The sequence below is a fragment of the Ammodytes marinus genome (genome assembly GCF_949987685.1).
Source record: "Ammodytes marinus genome assembly, chromosome: 1".
NCBI classification, from domain to species: domain Eukaryota; kingdom Metazoa; phylum Chordata; class Actinopteri; order Uranoscopiformes; family Ammodytidae; genus Ammodytes; species Ammodytes marinus.
Window position 1 is genome coordinate 2,911,437 of NC_137230.1, and position 18,761 is coordinate 2,930,197.

General features: G+C 40.2%; 1 protein-coding gene across 1 annotated transcript in view; it reads left to right on the top strand.

Annotated features, from left to right (window-relative positions):
* Positions 1-18,761, top strand: part of adamtsl3 (ADAMTS-like 3) — a gene marked incomplete at both ends in the record, with an annotated part of 231,862 nt that overhangs the window by 195,261 nt on the left and 17,840 nt on the right. The window contains 5 exons of the mRNA XM_080045594.1: positions 2,996-3,149; positions 7,480-7,915; positions 8,415-8,683; positions 10,926-11,151; positions 12,767-12,894. Of these exons, the coding sequence (XP_079901720.1) occupies positions 2,996-3,149; positions 7,480-7,915; positions 8,415-8,683; positions 10,926-11,151; positions 12,767-12,894 (1,213 nt within the window). The remainder of the gene's footprint in view (positions 1-2,995; positions 3,150-7,479; positions 7,916-8,414; positions 8,684-10,925; positions 11,152-12,766; positions 12,895-18,761) is intronic.

Below are 18,761 nucleotides of genomic sequence, written 5' to 3' on the forward strand. Positions count from 1 at the left end.
TTGCAATTTTTTTATATGTGACATGGCAGCTCCTGACCAAACCTCTGAGCAATAGTCCAGATGAGCTAAGACAATTGTTGTAATGACATTTCCCATTATATTCTTTGGTAAAAAATGTGAACATCTCCGTATAACTGAGAGACCTCTGCCCATTTTAACTACCACCTTACCAATGTGTTGAGCCCAGGATAATTTACTGTCTACAATTATGCCAAGAAGTTTGGTCTTTTGAACTTGTTCAACTGCCATACCCTTAATGTACAAATTCAACTTGGGATCATTTGATAACAGATGTTTTGTCCCAAATACAAGGCTTTTTGTTTTAGAAACATTAAGAACTAGTTTGTTATGTGTTACCCAGTCCAATACTAACTGCAATTCATTGTTCAAGACATTATTAAGCATTTCAATTGTGGACTCTGACACATATATTGTTGAATCATCAGCATACATCGCTATTTTTGCATTTGTTACAGTTAAAGGTAGTTCATTTGTCAATACAGAAAATAGCAGTGGTCCCAGGCAACTTCCTTGTGGAATTCCACAGTTTAATGATTTGAACTCAGAGAAATGTCCGTTGAAGTACACTGTCTGTTTCCTATTAGCTAAGTAATTTCCTAGCCAGAGTATTGCAGTTGAATTGAAACCATATCCTTTAAGTTTTTGCAATAGCAGATTGTGATCAATTATATCAAAAGCTGCACTGAAATCTAACAGTACAGCACCTACTAAATTCTTGTTATTGATTTCTCTATGCCAATCATCAGTCATTTGAATAAGGGCTGTGCTAGTGGAATGCCCGCCTCTATAAGCATGTTGAAAGTCTGTATTTAAATCATTAGCTGAAAAATAGCATTGTATTTGTTCAAAGGCAATTTTTTCCATGATCTTACTCATAGCAGGCAGCAAACTAATTGGTCGACTATTAGGGCCACTGAATGGTACAGTGGCATTCTTTGGTAGTGGAACAATCTTTGCAATTTTCCATGCTTGTGGGAAAACACATTTTTCAAAACTTAGATTCAACATATGACAAACTGGAGTGGCAATCAAGTTTGCTACCAGTTTCAAAAGTCTCACATCCATGTTATCCACACCAGATGGTTTGTCTTTACAATTTAAAAGCAACTTTTCCACGTAGCTAACATTGACTTTAGTAAATTCAAATGTGCATTTTTTACCTCTCATAATTTGATCTCTAATCAAGGTTTGTGATTGCATGTTGTTTGTTTGGCACATTTCATTCCTAAGTTTCTCCACTTTGTTATTAAAAAAGTTGCTAAGGTGATTGGCAATTATATGTCCATGCTTGCCTCCTACATAGGCGATCGCGGTGAAACAATAACCTGTGTGCCGACATTGTTCCACACGTTTATCACTGTTTTCATAATTCTACTGGAATCCGAAGTTATCCCTAAAACGGGATTTGAATAACAGGGGGTGCCTGCAAGCTCCGGTTTCCTGTTGACTTTCGCCATGCAGTTCGCTCTCTGTTCGATAGCACTGTATAACATCTTTATTTGCACTACTGATAGACTGTAAAAGAAAAGAGGGGTAGCCTACTACAACTGCTAGTGGGGATGCAAACGGAACACTTGAGCGGAGAGGTGTGTATCTCCTGCCCTGACCGCAGCTGGGAGGGGCTGCTGCGCGAGGACCTGTCCGCCTGTCAGTGCTCTGGGACTGGGGAGCATATGTCCATGCGGGGGAGGTGCCTCGGAGGCAGCAGCCCGTTTAGAAGTAAAGAGCGATACATGCTTTAGCGACAGTCTCCAAAAGTCACCAATAACACCAGAAAAAGTAGCTAGATTTGTCGCTAGTCACTTTTTTGAAAACAAGCCGCCAGAGGGGTCTCAAAAGTTGCTAAGTTAGCAACACTGCACCCTCATGCTGTGCTCACCATGGAGATAACAGACTCTAAATCGCTGGCTGCTACAGCACACGTGCGAGCGAGCCGGAGGCTAAATGGTCCGGGGGGAACTCTAACGACAAGTTTTAAGTTCCACACGCAAAACAAGCCTGTACATTCGCCATATATTAACGCTATGTACGCCACGAACGGACCGCGGTCCACCTCTGTAACACCAAATACGTGCCTGTACCGTCACGGTACGGTACAAATATGTGTATCGTTACACCCCTACTTTATTGCTAAATCTGTCATTTTTGCATGGAATTGCAGTGGAATGTGAGTTTCCTTGCGAGGACAAAAGCCTTGTTTCCACTGAGCGGTACAGTTCGGTATGGTACGACACGCAAATATTTGCGTTTTTACTGTCAAAAGTGGGGAAGGGTACCAAAATAAGCAAACCATGCCCTAACTATTTTTGTCACCAGTTTGTTGGGGTATAAAGCTGTCCAAAAGGCTGGCGCTACACACTGGACACTACACTAATTATATATTTTGCGGTTGTGTTTTTATTAAAAGTACACGTTCAATTGTAAATTAAGTGTGTTAAGAATACCCCATTCATAGTATACAATAAATATACTCTCTATCCATTTTCAAAAAGTATAAAGTCATACACTTTCATTTGAATCTCTGCAGCTGTCTGGGGCTCGCGCCTCTGTTGTGTCTCACGGCATTGCGACCTAAGGTATGTGATGTGCATCAGTACAGAAGCCGATCAACCACCATTAGCGGACAGGTTTTGGGTCAGAACCTTGTGGGAGCGGGCTGCTTGGGGCAGAAAGGTTTGAAGGAGCGGGCGGTTGTGGACACACAAATAATATTACCGTCCAGTATCAAACTGTAGCATACTGAACCGAACTGTACTATTCAGTGGAAACGAGCTAAAAGTAAATCCACACACATTCCTCAGGGATGTTAAGAAAATTTGACCCAATATGCTGCACGAGACAATAGCAGACTGTCTTTAAAATGCTGATAATTGAGTGAAGGGAGAGCTAGAAAGCCCATGCTGTCTTGCACCATCCAACAAGAAATATTGATATGAAATGGTTGTATTCTATTGTATTTCATTTCCCTCTGTAGTGCTCAGTATCCTGTGGTCTGGGAATCCAGCGTAGGGAGCCACTGTGTCAGCAGCTGACAGCCATGGGTCAGCAGGTGAAGCTAGGCATGGAGCAGTGCTCAGGGTTACCCTCCCCAACACTCGTACGGACCTGCGGCATGCTGGCCTGTCCCAGTAAGAACACATCCTTAAACTCACACACATACATATCTATGTATGTACTGAATGTCCATATTTGCAGAAAATATATATACAGCAAAGACTGGACAGTCAAGTTATATATTCAAACGCAATCGTCATGTGTAAATAGCATATCAATGTGCTTGTTTCTGTGTACAAAAAAAGTGCATAGATTGTATAGAGGCCAGCAAGATTAAATGTAAGTTTTACATTACCAGTTTTTTTGGTAACACGGCTACAATGAGTGTGTGAGTGGTGGATTATAAAGTATGCCTCTGTGTACACCACATGGAGCTTTCCACCATGATGCACACTCAGGCTCCTATTCTTTTATTTCTAATGGAACACAGGCTTTGTGTTCATTCAGTGTGATATAATAGGAAGTAAAGTGTTACACTCACTTCCAGCTATGAGAACATATTAGGAATAACGGAAGTTAACATTAAATTCTATATGGGGCACCACCCTTTAAAAAAAGGAAACAAAAGGTAATATATTATATTACCCCCTTTCATCAGTTCCAGATTGATTACAATAAACTAAAGACTTGTACTTGTTTTTTTTAACTACTTAATTTGTGGATTTACATAAAGAACAAACACACATAAACAAAAAAGCTGAAAAAAGAAACCAAAAAAAAGACAAAATAAAACAAAAAAACTAACATGGCATACTCTAGTTTACAGGTTTCTAAGGACTTCCAATGACATTGTTCAAACCAGGGGTTTTCAAAGGGTGAGAGAGTGAGCCCCGCCCCTCAGAGGACAAATTTCAGATGAGCCCCCCCCCCATTTTTTTTTCTAAATCCCTGTGTGTTTTCAAAGATATTTTAATTATTTTACACATTTTAAACAACTCTGTTTCTATTTTACACATTTTAAACATATTTTGTGTTTTGCTTTTTTTTAAATGCATTTGAACATCTTTATCCAGTGTTTTAATCCTGCTTCCTTTAAGCATCGATAGTAGTGACTGAGTGTGCATCGGAGTGAGAAAGATAGGCAGACAGACTTGCCCAAATTATTGACTATTGTTAAATGTCCTTCACACACCCAGTGTTTTTTCACAAGTGCCTCCAATGTCCAGCGGGGTGAAAATAGTAGCCAGCGGAGAACCAGACCCTCCTAGAGGGGTCCGGGGGTATGCCCCCCCCGCCCCCCCCGGAAGATTTTTTTTTACCTTTTTAAAGTGAAATGCATGAATCTGGTGCACTTTGAGAGGAAAATTAAGAGGCTAAATATGAGGAATTTTGTGTGAACAAATAATTTGGAGACACTGGGTCGGATGAATTAGAAGCTATTGAAGAAAGACAAAGAATTTTCCATAAAAATACTAATTTAAAATAAAATATTATGCAGGGTCCTCTGGTTTGGGCTTGGTGCTCTTTTTCTTTTATGGGACATATTTCTCTGTAATATAAATGCAGTGAGAGGAACGAAGCAAAATAACTCTTGTCCAGCTATCTTTATTTCCACAGACAAGGCAGAAATAGGCTATATGATCTGATTCAATTATTAGGCTATTAACTATGTAAACATTTTTTTGTATGATAACTTACATTAGCTTAATATGATGTTACAGTTTTTTTCGATTGCTAACCCACAGTGGGCACAACTGTAGCTCAATGTGCAAAACTCTAACTACAGTCTGCACTACCAACAGTCACTGGAGCTGAACAGTTCACTTCACCTGCAAAATAGGCTCAGTGCAGCAAACACTATGAATTGTCCTCACTGAGATAACACACACTGTCACTCAGAATATGCTCAGAGAACAAACACTAGCATCAAACCCCAATACATAAATTACAAACTTTCAATCTTTACAGTTTGAATAATTTTAGTTATTTCACACAAATTACATAATATTTTCTTTGATGAAAGGGTGAAATTCTTTCACATGAAATTGTTTATTTTATAACATAGGGGAGAACGGGGGAATCTGAGGCATCGGGTGTGAGCCACCCCCTGTATCTAGGCAACGGAAAACATTTGTGGTCATGTGAGATATATGTTTTCGAGCCCCTCTCATTTCCCCATGGCCCTGAAAGAGAGGACCTCATGGTGCTGTCGTAAGCATGTTTTTTTCACCAAAATAGGTATTTTGCATGTAAAAGTAAATTTTCTTGCTGTCAACTTAATCAACTGTTGTGCCAAAGCAAATGTATTCACGTAGAAAAACTTCTATCATACGTGTTGATGAACTACCAACATATAAAAACCATGTGATGATATTAGCTAAAGATTAGCCTAAAAGGCTAAGGGGCACTTTACACGGTGAAAACGTGACAGTTTTCCCGTTTTTGGTTTTAAAAAAAAAAACCCCGTTCAGACACAATTTATCTGACATCTTCACTCGTATACATGTTTTCAGAGGAAACGGGACGAAATCGCTGTAGTAGCAGTGTAGCAGCCATGCCAAGCCAATAGTCAGTGGTGACACAGCCTAGTAGATAGCTCTTCTGGTACAATTTGATGCATAAAACCTTACTGTAACCGAAAAGTAATGCCATTAATTCATTATCATAAAGCGGTTGGTGTAAGCTTGGGGTTACAAGTAATGTAAATGACAAGCTTTCTGTCCTCTTATTTCACCGCATTGAACTCGTGAAAACAGAAGACATGCTTATAGTGAAGGGGCTTTGTGAGCGGCTACTTTCCTGTTAAGCGTACTTCAAAATAAAAGTCGACTCACGTTTGTCCAGTGAAATGCTGTTAATGTTTAGCCAGTGAAATGCTTTTACTGTGAAGCCGTAGCCTTAATGCTCCTTTTGTTGAACAGTAACTTAACCGCTGCGCGCTGAACTATGGATAATGTTTTTTAATGTAGAGAGAGCCCTGAGAGGGGTTCCCAAACTTTTTCATATGATTGTATCTTGTTTTAGACTTGTTAGTGAACATATATAGAGTATAAACGGAAAGTTCAAAAATATATATTTTTTTGGAAATGGACCAAGGAAGACAGGTTGTTGGAGGGAGAAGAGTGGCAGTGAGAGTGTGGATGTGTGGAGGAAGACCTACAAGACATAGAGCTGTAATGTCTGATGAAATACAGTAAGGGCTACACTGAAAACCCTGTTGTGAATCATGGTCTCTCATTGAGAGAGGCAGGGTTGAGAGTGCAACCCAATCTGCAAAAATCTGTAATACGAATTTTCCAGCAAACAAACAGCTTAGTGTTGCATCCTTACAGTAAATGACAACATTACAGGAATTGATTTCTGTACTACAATTATAGAATATTTACACATATAAATACTACATTTGGAAATGTTTTCAATAAAATATACAAAATGTGTATCTATTGAAGCAAACTTCTGATTTTCATTTATTTTTGTTTTCCTAAAAAAACTGGTATGTTATAAAATAAACAATTTCATGTGAAAGAATTTTACCCTTTCATCAAAGAAAATATTACGTAATTTGTGTGAAATAACTAAAATTATTCAAACCGTAAAGATTAAAAGTTTGTAATTTGTGTATTGGGGTTTGATGCTAGTGTTTGTACTCTGAGCATGTTCTGAGTCACAGTGTGTTATCTCAATGAGGCTGGTTCATAGTGTTTGCTGCACTGAACCTGTTTTGCAGGTGAAGTGAACTGTTCAGCTCCAGTGACTGTTAGTGCAGACTGTAGTTAGAGTTTTGCACATTGAGCTACAGTTGTGCCCACTGTGGTTTAGCGATCGAAAAAAACTGTAGGCAGAAAATAAAAAGTAAACGAGGTGTCACGTCCCTTCAGTACTGTTATATAGTCAAGGAAAGGCTGCCATATCGGTTTACATTTCTCTGCTTTCCCTGAAATCTCATAACAAATGTTCTCCCTATATAAAGTGCTGGAGAACTATATGAGCCATATGTCAAAACAGGGGTAGACAAGGGGCGTTTCACTCCTAATTTTAGGACTCCTAACTTTTTAAGATGAGTGTAATTCACAAAGCATTTTAGCGCTAAAACTAGATCCTAAATCTATGAAAAGTTAGGAGAAGATGTTTTTACCATGTGTGACATCACACGTAATAAAATGTATGGTTAGGATTAATAGGACAGCTGGGCCAAGGGAAGGCTGAGGAAAGATAAACCTCATTCATTTTATATTAATAGCGATTTTATAATGATAGAACGCCAGTTCCGTATGATTGAAGTATTCCTTTAACATGAGCTTATTCTGTGAGCAGAAACTTGTGTTTACATGGCCATGTCTTGTTCTGAATATGAGCTTAACCGGGTTAATATCAGAGTGTTGCTGTGCATGTAAACGTAGACAATGATAATGACATACGTATGCATAAACTGGAATTTAACAATAAATCCCTTTCTTTACACAGAGCTCAAGAAAGAGATGAGATCCAAAAACATCCAGAAGGTTGGGATGAAGGACCACTTCAAACAGGCAGAGAGACGTCCGACAAAGGCCAAAGCCAACCACTGTCCACTGCTCCAGGGTCTACACCGCATCTACATCCAGACCCGCAAGGAGAAACGCCTCCACCTGACTGTGGGCGGCCATGCCTACCTGCTAGCCAACACCTCCTTGCTGGTCAAATGCCCCATCAGAAGGTTACCCAAGGCCTACATTCACTGGCTCAAAGACGGACGCCCCCTGCCCAGCTCCAAGCGCTTGGACGTCACCAAATCAGGCTCTCTGAAGATCCAGTTTGTGCGGGACGAGGATATCGGGGTGTACAAGTGTGTGGCTGGACCCGCCTCAGACATCTTCACCCTCCAGCTGATCCAAAGTGGGAGCAGGGAAACTGGCAGACCGTCTGCTGAAGGGTAAGCGATCCTTTTTTTTTTTTTTTTTTTACCAGTGGCTTTTATTGCCCCTGCCATGTGATATATTTTTTGGGGGAATTCTGGATCATTTTCAGTGCAAATGTATCAAATGTGAAATACCTTGTTTCCACTATCAGGGTTCTCCAAATGAAATGGAAGACTCTTTTGAAGACTTTTTTAATACCACCAAGAATGAAATGTAATGAAAACCGCACTCCAATACAAGTTTAAATGATATAATGGAGGATGAGTATCGATCGAGTTATGTGTACCTAGCTGTATATTTTCAACTCTGGCTTTGCACATGCATATATACCGTATATATTGCCAACTGTTAAAATCACAAAAAAAAAAACTCTATTTTATTGGGGCTATAAAAGCCCCCACCTCAAATGTATTCCCAGGGCAATTTCTGAACTTTTCGGGGGCATTTTTTTGCCAGGAACCCCCCTCCCCCCACTCATTTCCTACCCTGGTCTGTTGTCAGTGTGAGTCCCAGCTGGAAAGAGATGCTGCCTTGTTGCCATAGCCACTCCTCAGGTCTGGAGCAGAGCTGGCCTGGTGTGAGTGTGTCTCTGCTGCCCCCTGGTGTCCAGGAGGCCTCTCTACAGCCCTGGGTAGAGCAGAGGTTGATTAGTATCACCCTGCGGGCAGACAGAGGGGAGATCCAGCAGGAGGAGGCCTCACAACTCATCTCCTCACTGCTGAGCCGTACGTCTGCCTCAGAGCTCTGGACCAGGACTACAGAGGCTAAAGGTGATTATAACCCAGGCTGGCAATGCTGTGAGGGGGTTGTTGTTTTTAAACTTTAAAGCTGTTTAAAGGTGAGACACAGCAGGCAAAAACTATTTTTGAGATTCTGCTTCCATGTGTTATTTCATACTAAATAAAATCAAAAAATGTGAATTTAGGTGTTGATTTGACAAAACCTTGTCTGGTGGAGTAGGGGAGAACGGGGTAATCTGAGCCACTTTTTACATTTGCTCCCCTCTATGGGTATCCATGGGTCCACGGTGTGCCTAGAGACTGCCAAAATATTTAAAAAAATAACAATCTCTCCTTTTCTCACTCTCCCCCTTTCTGAAACCCCCACCCCTCCCCCCCAATATACTCCAGTCAGAATTCTCCTCGTTTCTGACCTCAAAAACTGGAAAGCCAGAAGCTTCCACTGTGCAGCCCACACCCCTATTTCTTATTGGTCCACGGCCCTGACAGACAGAGGGCGAGGCGTATCTGGCTTCGCTTCCGGACAGGGGGCGGGGGGAGCTCAAAGATTGTATATTTACGAGGGGAGCTGCAGCTCTTTTTTTTTAAAATAGGCCATTGTGAGATTAGCTGAACATCAGCATAGTACAATACATTATCTGAAAGTTTTTTTCAGCAAACAATTAAAGAAAAACGTATTAGGGACCACTAAGACCATATAATATGGTGTATAATAGAACCGAAAAGTGTATAATATGGGAGCTTTAAGCAATGCAGCTCAGGGTTCACAAACTTTTGCACATACAAAAGTTGGCAAATCATTTGTTTTATCTGTTTTAACAATTGATTTCCAGAAAAGAAAAATGTTGAATTGATAAACAAACATCTGTTATTTCATATAAAAAATACTGGTATTGATAAAAATGAATTAATAATGGTTGAAATAAATAAAATTCAAAAAGGCTCATGGGGTTCACATACTTTCAAGCAGCACTATATGTATGTAATATATTATCTATGTTTGTATGTATGAATAGATCAAATATTTAATATACATGTGTGTATGCATATGCGTGTGTGGTTAAACTGAATAAAATTCCAAAATTCTCAAGGGGTTCACATACAACACAAGCAGCACTGTACATACCTGTTGAGTTGGGTTCTCCCATGAACAATAACGACCACTTTGAGCTGAGCAATCGGGCAGTTTACTGGATATTATGCAACAAGTCTACCATGCGACTCATGTGTAACATTCCCCACCAATTAAAAATACCAAAATAATATCCACAAGCAGACAGAATTATGAAAATTCAATAAAACATTTTTATAATATGTTTTAAATGCTTTTTTTAAAGGAGTGATTTACTTAAAGGTTCAGTAAGCGGAACAGTCAGTTTAGCTAACTTCCTGCAGCAGTCCCCTCCCTCATCCCCACGTCACCACATTAATGCACTGCGGTCTTCAAGCAGCGAGTTATGTAGCATCATCTCAGATCCATAAGTGTGATAAAACATGATAAAAACCATCAAAACAGACATTGGGAAGGATTTTTACCTGCTCATAGGCGTAGGCGCATACAAATTAACCCATCTGTTAATCTGCACGTGAGACGGGTGCCGGTTTGTAGCGTTATCTCTTCTGATTGGATACCACTTTCGGGATCCCCGAAAAGTTTATTTGCCGATTACATGCAGAGTGAGTGACTGAGAGATCGGCTTTATGAAACGTGCACAGTATATAAGTGATCACTGTACGAATAAAGAGCGATTTCACACTTATATGAACATAAATAAATCGCTTACTTCATCTTTAAATATTTGATCTATTCAAACATACAAACATAGATAATATATTACATACATACCTGTTGAGAGTTGGGTTCTCCCATGAACAATAACGACCACTTTGAGCTGAGCAATCGGGCAGTTAACTGGATATTATGCAACAGGTCTACCATGCGACTCATGTGTAACATTCCCCACCAATTAAAAATGCCAAAATAATATCCAATAGCAGACAGAATTATAAAAATTCAATAAAACATTTTTATAATATGTTTTAAATGCTTTTTTTAGAGGAGCGATTTACTTGAGATACTGATTTTTCAAATCTGCATTGGTCAGGCAGGGCATCCTACAGGTGGGCTCCTCAACAGTAAAACCTCTGACGTCTCCAGTTCCACATTCAGTACAGTCCTAGCTGAGGACCTTAGACCGTGCATGATAACTTAGTTTCTATTGTAGGGATGACACTTGTATTCCTCATGCTGTGTATGTGATTTGTCCCACAGACAGACTGCCGTGGTCAGAGTCAGCTGAGGAGAAAAGTCCAGTGATTTTCAGACAGCAGCAGACCCTACCACTGGCTTTACACAAACACATCAACATCAGCATAGGACACAGTGCTCTGCTCACCAATGCCACGCGATCACTCACCATACGCTGTCATGCAGAGGGCTTCCCTCCACCCACCATCACCTGGACCAAAGACGGAGCCCTGCTACAGTACACTCGAAGGTAACATACTGAACAACCGTCAATAAAGTGTCTCATTGATGTTATACTCCATAACATTGCCATCTATTGTATTGTCTATTAAGTTCTTATCTATCAAATAGTAAGTGACAATGAACAATCGTGATTGGTCATAATGTCCCACTGATGAAAGCGCCTGTATTTGCCGCTTTGCTCAGTTATACTATCAGAGGGGCTTTGCTGTATTAACCGCGCTGCAGCGGTGTGCTATTTTATTCAGGACATGGGAGCTTCAGACTCAGTAGTACTGGTGTCAGACCTGTGTGCATTATAGTACAAATGTGAGTTTTTTCTTTTTGTTTTTATGTTTCATATACAGTCTATGATTTGTATAAGACATGGTCCTAGGTCGCACATTTTCAAAATGGATGAAAAGGTATTTCTGCGTGTGCTGCAGTGTCTGAAGTTCCCGATTTTCCACGTACAATCGAATGCAGCAGGCATGTCCGGGCGAGTGCTCTCACTGCGTAGTGCCAAGGTCTATAGCGATCCAGACTTACAATTTAAAGTGTAACTATACCCCCAATAGCCATATTTACAGTATACGGGAATATAGGGGAAAGTGGGGTGAGATGTGCCACTTTTTACTCAAAGTGGTTTTAAAGTGAGGCCTTGACAGTTATGTCTCCAACTCAAATATGTACATATATTTCAGGATGTTGTGCATCCCTGGCAATAAAAACTTTGGATCTGGAATAAACTGTTAACTGTAATGCAGGACAAATCCATAAGAAAATTACTTATTTAAGGTGTATTTAAAGTAAATAAAGTAAATAAAGTAAAGGTTTTACAAAGATTGAAGGTAAATTTTCTTAAACAAGGCCTAGCAGATCTAGGTGGTTTTCCCTGCAAAGCTCACAATGACAAAGTCACCATCATCATCTTTCTGGCCATCTGAACTCTTGTCAGTGGTGTCAGTGGTGTCGTTAAGGAATGGAGATATCAGTCCCTTCTGAGCTACTGTAGACGATCACTTTCTTTTTGGTGACCAGCGTACACAGCCATGCCACTGGCACAACTCTCAGAAATGTACTTTGCACTAGTTGCTCCATGCTTGTGGAACCAACTGCCACCTGACAAATATGATTCCCCCTCCATTTCTGCCTTTAAATCAAGGCTCAAAACCCATCTGTACACCCTGGTTTTTCCTCCCCATTAACTATCTTACCTCTGCACTACTATCTTTGTTTATATGTGGATGTATGGGCTTTATGTCTTTTATTTTTGTCATTGTTATTTTACCTTCATTGTTTACCTACTGAATGCACTATGTACAGCACTTTGGACAGTGCAAACTGTCATAAATGTGCTTTTATAAATACATTTTACTTACTTCATAAATACATTTTCCTTACTTACTTACTTACTTACTTACTTACTTACTTACTTACTTACTTACTTACTTACTTACTTACTTACTTACTTACTTACTTACTTACTTACTTACTTACTTACTTACTGTGGGATGTTCGGTGTGGGAGTTATGACCCCAAACGTGTTTTACTTTGTTGTAGCGCTTGGGAACCGCGTTTTGTCCCAGGTCCTGCTCGGGCTTGGCCCCCTAAAAAAACATGTTCCCCTCTGTGTGTTTCTGCAGGGTTTCCTGGGATGGATGGCAGGGGCTCCACATCCTTCAGCCCAGAGAGTCTGACAGTGGCCTTTATAAGTGCACGGCTGCAAACACGAACGGTTCAGACTCCCAAACATCTCAGCTCCTGGTGGCAGGTGTGTCCTTTGTTTTAGATCAGCTGGTCTCAAGTGTTATTATGATTCACCTATATCATTACAATTTAATAATGATGTCACCATCATACATTTGAAATAAGTTTGAAATCAAATCAAATCTACCCTAACATTACCATTAAGTTGAAGTTCACTTACATAGCGCCATTCCATGCAACCCTTTTTTTAATTGCTTTGAGTCGCAGCCTTTCAATTTGCACAAATTTTTTTTTTTTAGCACACCATATTTTCCTCTCACGTCACGTCATGGCAGCCTTTTTTTTTTTTTTTTTTTTTTTTTTAATAGCACACCATATGTTCCTCTCTCGTCATGGCAGCCCAGAGTACAGTCGCCTGTTTGACAGGGCCGCCGGCCCATGGACATAGGGCCAGCCTCTTTATAGGTCCACTCCATATATGGGCCGGCCCAGAGTACTGATGATGACGTAATTACGCTTTGACCGGCTTGATGGCGGCAACCGCAGGGCGGCAACACGCTCCAAAAAATGGAGAACAGAAAGCGCAAAGGCGGAGCCGAAAAGGCTAGAATTAAAAAACGGAAAGCCCTAGAGACAGATGCAGCACATTGTGGTAAATTAAACTTTTTCAGACAGACCAGCTCGCAGTTGCCGAGGCCGCTTGAAGACGACGACACGGGTAAGATAAGCTAGTCGCAGCAGTTCAATAGCTAGCAGTTGTGCAAAAAAAAATTAAGTTGTGCCGCCAACCAGTAGCCAGTTAACTGCTGACAGCAGCAGGGGTGTAGTGGTGGTTGGATGCGGGTAAACGCCGTACCCCTACTTCTTATTTTCAGCATTTTATCTTTACATGATATTATACGACCACGTATTACGCCACTGAAAAAAAGGAGCCACGGTATCAAAGTATCCCAACGTGCCGGCCCCCGCGACCCCCACCCTCCCCCTAAAACTATATCTTTCTTCTATAACATTTTAGCATTTAACTCGTGAGTTCTCTGAGAGAAAAAAAAACTCTTTCATAGACAACCTAACACCCCGTGAACATAAACTACATTCAATTAATAATCTGTCGTGTGAACACTGTAAATGAATGAATAAATAAATTCAGTGAATGAATGGGGCTCACTGCGCAGTACGCACCACTGTGCCCTCTCATCCGAAGCGGTGTGTGTGTGTGTGTGTGGCAGCGCCGCCTGCTTTTTGTAATACAGTAACAAGCATACATTTCTCATGTGGCGATGATTTAAAATCATGTGGCAATAACGAGCCAGACCGTAGGCAGGAAGGGATTGTCATTGAGTGAATATTATGATAATTAATAGTCTTCATACTATTTTGAGTTTGATGTGATGAACAATGTCCTGAGATTATGCCAGATGAATTGTCACTACATCGATGAGACTGACTTATTCAGAAAGCTTTGTGAAAAGGTGATATTTTTGCTGAGAATTAACTTTTAAAATGTTTTATTTAGTGTCAGAAGCAGAGCCAGGGACGAGTTGTCTTGTGGATGTCAGTGTGGAAGGCACAGGTGAGATGTTGAACAAGCAAAGGTTCCTTGTAACTGTGTGTGTGTGTGTGTGTGTGTGTGTGTGTGTGTGTGTGTGTTTGTGTGAGATAAAGAGACAAATGGTGAGAATTTCTGAATAGTGCTGGATTCCTTTTCTAGTTTTAGTTTGAGAATATGTACAGATTTGAGATGGGCGGCATGGGTGAGTGGATAAGATGAAAGTTTACATACCGGTGCCCTAAAAATAGCACATTTATCTGAAGAGAAACTGTCAAAATTAAAGCTTTTTTTTCCTTCTCCTGTATCTATAATTAAGCATTTGTATGAATAAATTGACAATGAAACAATAAGAAAGTTGTCTATTATTATTCTTTGAGGTGTCCAAATACCTGCTTCGCCTATTGTTTTTCTATATTTTCACTTTCCCTGACATTTTCAGTGAAATGTAAGTAAGGTTACTTTATTAGTCAATGGTTACATTGAAATGTGTCTTTCTCAAGTTACCACACTTAAGAGGGTTTCAGAGCGCAGGGTCAGCTGTAATACAGCGCCCTTGGAGCAGTTTTGGGTTTAAGTGCCTTGCTCAAGGACACAATGGTAGAGATGGTGGGCACTGTAGACGTAATACCAGCCACTACTAGTTTTACAACTAACACCCTCCTGTCCGTTGCCGGGGATCGAATCAGCGACCAACCAATGATTTGCATGTCAAAAATGCCTTACAGAAGGGAGAGCAGAGTCCACTCAGGAAGAGTCGACAACTCAGCAGCAGAACAAGACAGATGAAGATGAGAGCTTTGATTTCTTTGCATGCCCTAAGACACAGGATATACATCATTTTTGTTACATATCATCCTCAACAAACCCCAAATGTTCCTATACCAAAAGTCTTCAATTCCAAAGATGGAACAAACCGCAAGTGGCTGACGTACTGCGAAAAATCTAAATCCCTGTTCTGTTCTGTTTGTTTGGCGTACGCAAATTCGGTGAGTGACGGCCCTTTCATAAAGGGAGGCATGAGGGACTGGAAGTATATTCACCAGAGGGTAGAGGAACATGAAAAAAGTAAGACACAGAGATAGTGCAGATGCTTATTTTCTCAATTTACAGAAGGCTGATGTGAAAAGCCTGTTCACTGGCAACCAAATGTCATTGCATGTGGAGCAAGTTAAAAAGAAACGTCAGGTGATGGAGCGCATAGTGGATGTCATCAAAGTTATAGGCAAATGTGGCCTTAGCTCCAGGGGAGATAAAGAAGAGGCAGGTTACAGCTTAGAACATGTGGCTGTTAATCATGGTAATGTGTTGGAGTTGATTTTACTCTTGAGCAAATATGACATTAGGCTCCAACAGCATGTACAGACTTGCATAGAAAACAGCAAAAAGCAGCATGAAACTGGTTCAAGAGGCAGGGGTGCTTTAGTTACCCTGCTGTCAAAAGACACATTCAGTAAAGTTGTGGATGCCATCAGCGAACTGATAAAACTGACTATAGCCGAAGAAGTGAGACAGGCTGGCATGTTTTCAGTCCAAATAGATACAACGCAAGATATCAGCTCCAAAGACCAGTGTTCCGTCATACTTAGATATGTGACAGATGTTATTCATGAAAGGCTGATTGCTGTGGTGGACTGAGTCATCAACAGGGAAAAGTTTTGTAGAGCTCCTGAAACAAGTGCTACTGAAGCTGAATCTTGACATTGGCAAATGTGTTGGCAACTCAACAGATGGTGCAGCTAATATGCAGGGACGGTATCTGGGGTTTTCCACACTTCTCTCCGAGCAGTCGCCCAATCAGATTCATGTTTGGTGTTATGCGCATCTTTTGAATCTTGTACTAGCAGACACCACAGGCAGTGTTGTACAAAGTGCATCCCTCTTTTCATTGCTCAATGATATTGCTGTTTTCTTAAGGGAGTCATACAAACGCATGCGACAGTGGGAAGAGACAAGTCACGACAAGCGTCACAGACGACTGTGCCCTATAGGGCAAACTAGGTGGTGGGCTAAGGATCAGGCACTCAGTAAAGTCTTTGGGTCCTTCGGGAATCCTCAGGAAGCCTTGTTTTTTGACGTGGTTATGACATTAGACACCATTGTAGGTGACTGTACACAAAAGCCGACTGTGAGGGCCAAGGCAAAGGGATTCATTGAAGGGCTTCTGAAATATGAGACGGTGCTCACTGCTCAAATTTTCCTTCGCATTTTTGAGCAAACATCCCCACTTTCAAAATACTTACAGACCAAGGGAATGGATATCATCACAGCTCAACGTCTTGTTGTGGGGACAGAGGAGGGTTTGAGGAAGTGTGTTAGGGACTTCGAAGGAGTAAAGGGTGCAGCGGATGAGTTTGTGATTTGGGCAAACGAGAAGTTGCAGGAGGAGGAAGAGTGTGAGCTGGTAGTTCAGACTGCCCTCCCTGAGAAAAGGGTCAGAAAAAAGAAAACAATGCCAGGAGAGCTTGCTCAGGATGAGCAGCTAGCTTCAGCTGATACTGACTTCAAGGTGAAAGTTCACAATGTTATTGTAGACACAGTGACAGACAGTATCCAAAGGAGGTTTTCTGCAAATGCTAAACTTAGCTCTGACTTTGCCTGTTTAGACCCTAGAAACTTTCCACATGTGATAGCAAATGGACTTCCCAGCTCAGCAATGGTAGAGATAAGCAAGTGTCTGCTAATGTTTGATGAAAGAGCTACAGTTAGCACATTACGTGGTGAACTATGCAACCTTGCATCTCAGTGGGAGAGACTTAAGATGTCCCCTCTGGAGGGTTACACTGTCAGGACAGCTGGAGAAATGCCACAAGGTGAGGAAGATCCTTCAGCAGAACAGCAGGTTGAACTTGAGAGCAAAACGTGTTCCTCTTGTAAAAACTGTGTAATTTGTGTGCACCTCATCCTCTCTCAGTACAATCTTCTTACGTCTACCTACCATATGATCGGACTGGCCTACAAGTTGATGTTAACACTGTCAATCAATCAAGTAGCCTGTGAGAGAAGCTTCTCCACACTAAAGTTCCTAAAAAACAGACTCAGGAGCACTCTATCACAAAAAAACCTTGAGGCATTCATGCTCATGTGCACTGAGAAAGAAATTCTCATGTCTTTGAATAATGAAACTGTTATTGACAAAGTTGCAGAGACCAGTGCACTGCTCAGGCGTTTGTTGATGGTTTAGGTTAAGCCGTGTTAAAGAGTAGAATAGTTGGAGATTTGCCCTTTAATTTGTTCTTATAGTTGAGGACAGAATTCCAAAACTTGAATAATCCATGTAAATTGTGAAGCAGCTGTTTTCTTGGTGTATACAAATGGAAAAAATAGATGATGGTGTCAACATTGCATTTTATTTCTTTATTTGATGATGCCATCATTAGACCTGAATATACTGTAAATAGAAGTGAAATCCTTATTTAGGCTAGGTTAAATGATTTATTGTGATCTGTGAAAATCTTTTAACTGAATATGCATTCAGATATTGCAGAAAAGGACATTGATGTGATTTAAGAATACTGTTGGCCCTTTAAGTTATGTTCTTATAATTGTGAATAATCCATTTAAATTGTGAAGCAGCTGTTTTGTTGATGTACGCAAATGGAAAAATAGATGATGGTGTCAATAGAAAGTGCTATACATTGTATTTTATTTATTTATTTGATGATGCCATCATTAGACCTGTATACTGTAAATAGAAGTGAAATCCTTTAGGCTAGGTTAAATGATAGATTGTGACCTGTGAACAACTTTGAACTTAAAATGCATTTCAGATATTGCAGAAAAGGTGCTATACATTGCATTTTATTTCTTAATTATTTTCTATTTTTATTTAATTTAATTTCAATGTTTAGATATCTAACACTTATTTGCAAAAAATATTTTTTTTGGAACATTGTGTTGTAAAGAATGTTAAATGTTATAATAAATCAACATTGTAAAGCAACACTTATGGAAATATTTTTTTTGAAAAAAACACTGAATAACAAGGCTATAGAGAACAGTGTGCTATGCAGACTAAGGTTTTAAATACATAATTTTTATATTGTCAGTCGTGAACTAAAGTGGGCCGGTCTGAGGCATGAAACTCCAGGGGCCTCATTTATCAACCGTACTTACGCACAAATCTGTGCGTAAGTAGGGCGTAAGAACATTGCCACGCAAAGTATGGAATTTACCAAAATGTACTTAGACTTATGAATGTGTGTAAATGTAAGCACAACACTAGAACCGCCAGCGTTCTCTTTATATCTATAATCGCCACGCGTCAAATCCACCCGTGCATTTCTAGGGTAATATAAAGTCATACATTTGTTTGTTTAATCATCATCTGTGTTTTGGACCTCTTGTTTTATAATCTAAGTTTCTTTAAGAACACTGATCAC